General features: G+C 42.0%; 1 protein-coding gene across 4 annotated transcripts in view; it reads left to right on the forward strand.

Annotated features, from left to right (window-relative positions):
* Positions 1 to 3,645, forward strand: part of LOC116696462 (stromal membrane-associated protein 1) — a 226,517-nt gene that overhangs the window by 62,476 nt on the left and 160,396 nt on the right. The window contains exon 5 of one of the 4 annotated variants that reach the window (XM_032527493.1): positions 101 to 170. The exons of the other annotated variants lie outside the window; for them this stretch is intronic. Coding sequence (XP_032383384.1) covers positions 101 to 170 — 70 coding nt within the window. The remainder of the gene's footprint in view (positions 1 to 100; positions 171 to 3,645) is intronic. 4 annotated transcript variants of the gene reach the window in all.

Below are 3,645 nucleotides of genomic sequence, written 5' to 3' on the forward strand. Positions count from 1 at the left end.
TTCGTCTCTCTTCCTTCTCCTTGCTCTGTCTGTCTTCACTTGTCTTCTTCTCTCCCTCCCTTGTCTGTCTACCTTTCTGTCTGAAACTCTCAATCTTCCGACCTAAGTCCTCTGAAGCCGCTCCTCCGTCCATCTCACCGTCCTCCCAGGCTGACAGATGCCAACCGGAGGTGCAGGTCTTTCATGTTTTGTGTGGTGTGGTGGTGTTTTGCTGTGGTTTGTTGTCAGGGTTTCCCCCAGAAAAATTGTTAGGCCCGGTGGCAAGTGTCTTTTTTTTTTTTTGACAACGGCCTGCCTGGGGACAGTCACAGACTGATGTCAGCTTTAATGTAGAGCCAAATAGTTTCTGAGACAACACAATCATGGACGGAATTGCAAAATTGAGAATTTAAAAAAGCAATAACACAGATTTCATAGGGCTCTACATGAAGTCAGTGCAGTATTCTAACTGGAGATTTGAAAATATGACTATGCAGCCGAGCCACCCCACCAAAACTAGTTTAAAAATGTCTTAAAAATTCTTTCAAAAATGTTTCCCAGGTTTAGGCCTGGTGGGGGCAACTTAGGTCCGGAGGGCCACCAGGCTCGTAATACACTGGGGGAAACCTTGGTTGTGGTGTTGTCATCATCTGCTTTGTCATTGTTATGTTGGGCCGAGTGAAAGGTCAGAACAGTCAGTCATTGGCAGATTGTTTGACCAGGCTTATAGATGATTATCCCCTGATATATCATATCATTTCAGCCACTTTGATTTTAGCCTCATAGATTATTTAATCACTATGTCATACATGTTTTGACAGTGTGGAAGTTATAGTTATAGTCTTCTTTTTCAGACAGCGGTGTAAAACCTCATACTCAGGTAAATTTAAAGCTGTCCAAGGAAGCAGAGATCAGAAACATCTTCCACATTTCTTTTTGTACTTTTTGTCAGTTATTTTATGACACATTTACTAAACATTTGTAGCATGAAATCACAAGAGCAAATCACAAATGCGAGTTTGTCTGGCGCTCGCAGAAATCTTCCACTCCACTTGGAATATCCATTTTTAGTCATTTGCTTTCAATTTAATTTTACAAGAGGATTTCATGGGTGTATGTTCTTTTTAGGTGGTCTGTGAACCCCTAAATGAAGACAAGTTTTTAAAATGATTGATAAATAAAAACAAAGCTTGAACCTCCTAGTTCATTATCAATTTTCAAGGGGTGTTATCAACAGCCGTTGACCAAAATGCCTGTCAACGCTTTTGGATAGACCTACAACTAGGGATGTCCCGATCCCGATCTCGAGATCGGATCGGCCCGATCTTTTCCTATTTTCCCGTGATCGGAGCTCGGCTACATTACCTGACAAGTCGCGCCGATCTTTACGTCCCCGCTAGTTACGGTTGACGGTAGTTGCGCAATACAAACCTCCGCGGCGGAGCAAAGCAAGCATGGCAGAGAGTGGAAGTATTTTACTCTTGCGAGTGAGACTGTCCAAAAGCTGTCCTAAATCACAGAAAGGTTGGTCGAATGTATTGCTCTTGACAACCAGCCATCTCAGTAGTTGAGAATGTCGGACTAACTCGTCTTCTGGAAGTTTTGGACCCGCGCTACGCTCTGCCATCGAGAACTACATTGCAGACACGCGATACCACAGCGTACAGCAAAGTAAAACAAACGATAAAAGTAAGTTGAACCGCAACGTTGTTGTTAGTTTCACTACGGATATTTGGAGCGCAGAGGTTTGCCCGATGTCCCTACTGAGCCTCACGGCGCACTGGGTTGATCCCGAGACTTCTGATTTAAAGCGTGCCGTGCTGCATGCTCATCAGTTCCGCGGGGCTCATACAGCAGAACATGTCTATTTGTCAATCTGTTTCACCATATTTAAGATGAGCAAGTGCATTTTATATTTGCTCAGTGGTCAGTGCACTTTATTTTTATTGACTTTATGGCAGCCTATGTTAGCACTTACAAGCTAAAAGTGGATCTTGGATAGCACTTTTCTTTGATAATACTGTACCAAGTCAGTGTTTTCTTTTTACTTTGTCTAAAATATAAATTGAAGCTGACCTTTAATTCTGGGTAAGATTTTTTCTTCATGGGATTTACAATAATAATAGTAATGGTTCTTTGAAAATATTAGTCTAATAAAAAGTTGGGTTACTTGCTTAAAATATATTGAGTTTGATCAATTTCAATATTAAAGGCAAAATATCGGATCGGACTCGAAATCGGATCGGATTTGAGTTAAAACATCGGATAAGGATCGGAGGCCTAAAATGCTGATCGGGACATCCCTACCTACAACCCATCGGAGCAACAGAAGGTGTTGTAGTGCTGAGCCACTGATGAATGTAAACAGACGACAGCATGCAGAGATGAGCTGTGAATATAGTACTTCAATGAGAGTTCCACATTAGATGCAGCCATCGTGGCTCTTTTCAAAAATGCCTCAACGGCCCTCTTTATTAATCTAGGTTTGTGCTCGCCGTAGTGTCCCCGGCGCAGGCTTGTGTGAGCCAATGATGTCCCCGCGTATTTTGCATAAAGCGCGGTGGTGATTGGCCCAGCCAGGATCTGGCCGTCTGAACAGGAGGTAACCAGACGTATCTGCCAGAGAAGATAAAACAGGAGCTTGCAGATTCATCCAGTTCCCGGGCTAAAGCAGTTGGTCTCAAACGATGCAAAATGAATACTTTTGTTGAGGAGGAGCGAGCTAGTCTGATTTTGGTTTGAAAATACTTAAAACATCACCTGACATCGCTTAGAGCACCTTTTTGAATGGTCTTTTTTTTCAACCTGGACCCTATTTTCCTATGTTTTTGTGTGTAAGTGACTGATAGGAACAACAATCTGTGAAATTGATCCAGTGTTAAGCTTTAACGCTACAACCGGCAGCCACATACTATGTAATGCATTGTAAAACTATGGGGCAAATGTGCACCGTTAATTTCTGGGGGGGGGTCGCCACGGAAAAGGCTCTGATTATTATTCAGAGTGCCTGACAACATTAGGAAAAGGATCCCTACAGAACTGCTAGCCCTTGAACAGCTCCCAGGTCGCTAGAGCTAGACCCACCAGACTCCATTTAAAAAAAGCAAAAAGCAAAAAAATAAGCAACACTTTTAGCGTGTATAGAGCATGTATATTTTCACATGCAAAACGTAAACTTTGTGTTTATTTCAACCAAAACGGGACTTGTTATGGTTGGAAAAGTGGAAAGACGACCCAATAAGGCTTTTTGTAGTTTTATTTTGTTTCTGTCGACTTTGAATGAAGTGTATTTTAGAATGCTAAAATTAATGTTTATTTACATGAAGTCTGGTGGGTTTAGCGAACACAATTTCACAGATGTTTTTACGTTAAAAAAAATCGTACTCTTTAACAGAAAGGTCGACCTCCTTACAAATCCTTGTCATAATGTTGTCAGACTCTGAGTTGGAACTCATTTTCTTTATGTTTCAAACGGAAACTTGAACTCGGTGTAGAGCAAAGAGAAGAGGCTAAACTTTTGGGTGTGATGACTGACAATAGATTGTGTTGGGACAAACACCTTGTCAGTTATCAAAAGGTGTGCAACAACACCACAGATAAGTTCTTCAGGCTTTGTTTTTTTCACTTCTGCAACATTTGATCTAACCCCCCGGGGGGGGGGGGGGG

This window comes from Etheostoma spectabile, chromosome 10 (assembly GCF_008692095.1).
Source record: "Etheostoma spectabile isolate EspeVRDwgs_2016 chromosome 10, UIUC_Espe_1.0, whole genome shotgun sequence".
NCBI lineage: Eukaryota > Metazoa > Chordata > Actinopteri > Perciformes > Percidae > Etheostoma > Etheostoma spectabile.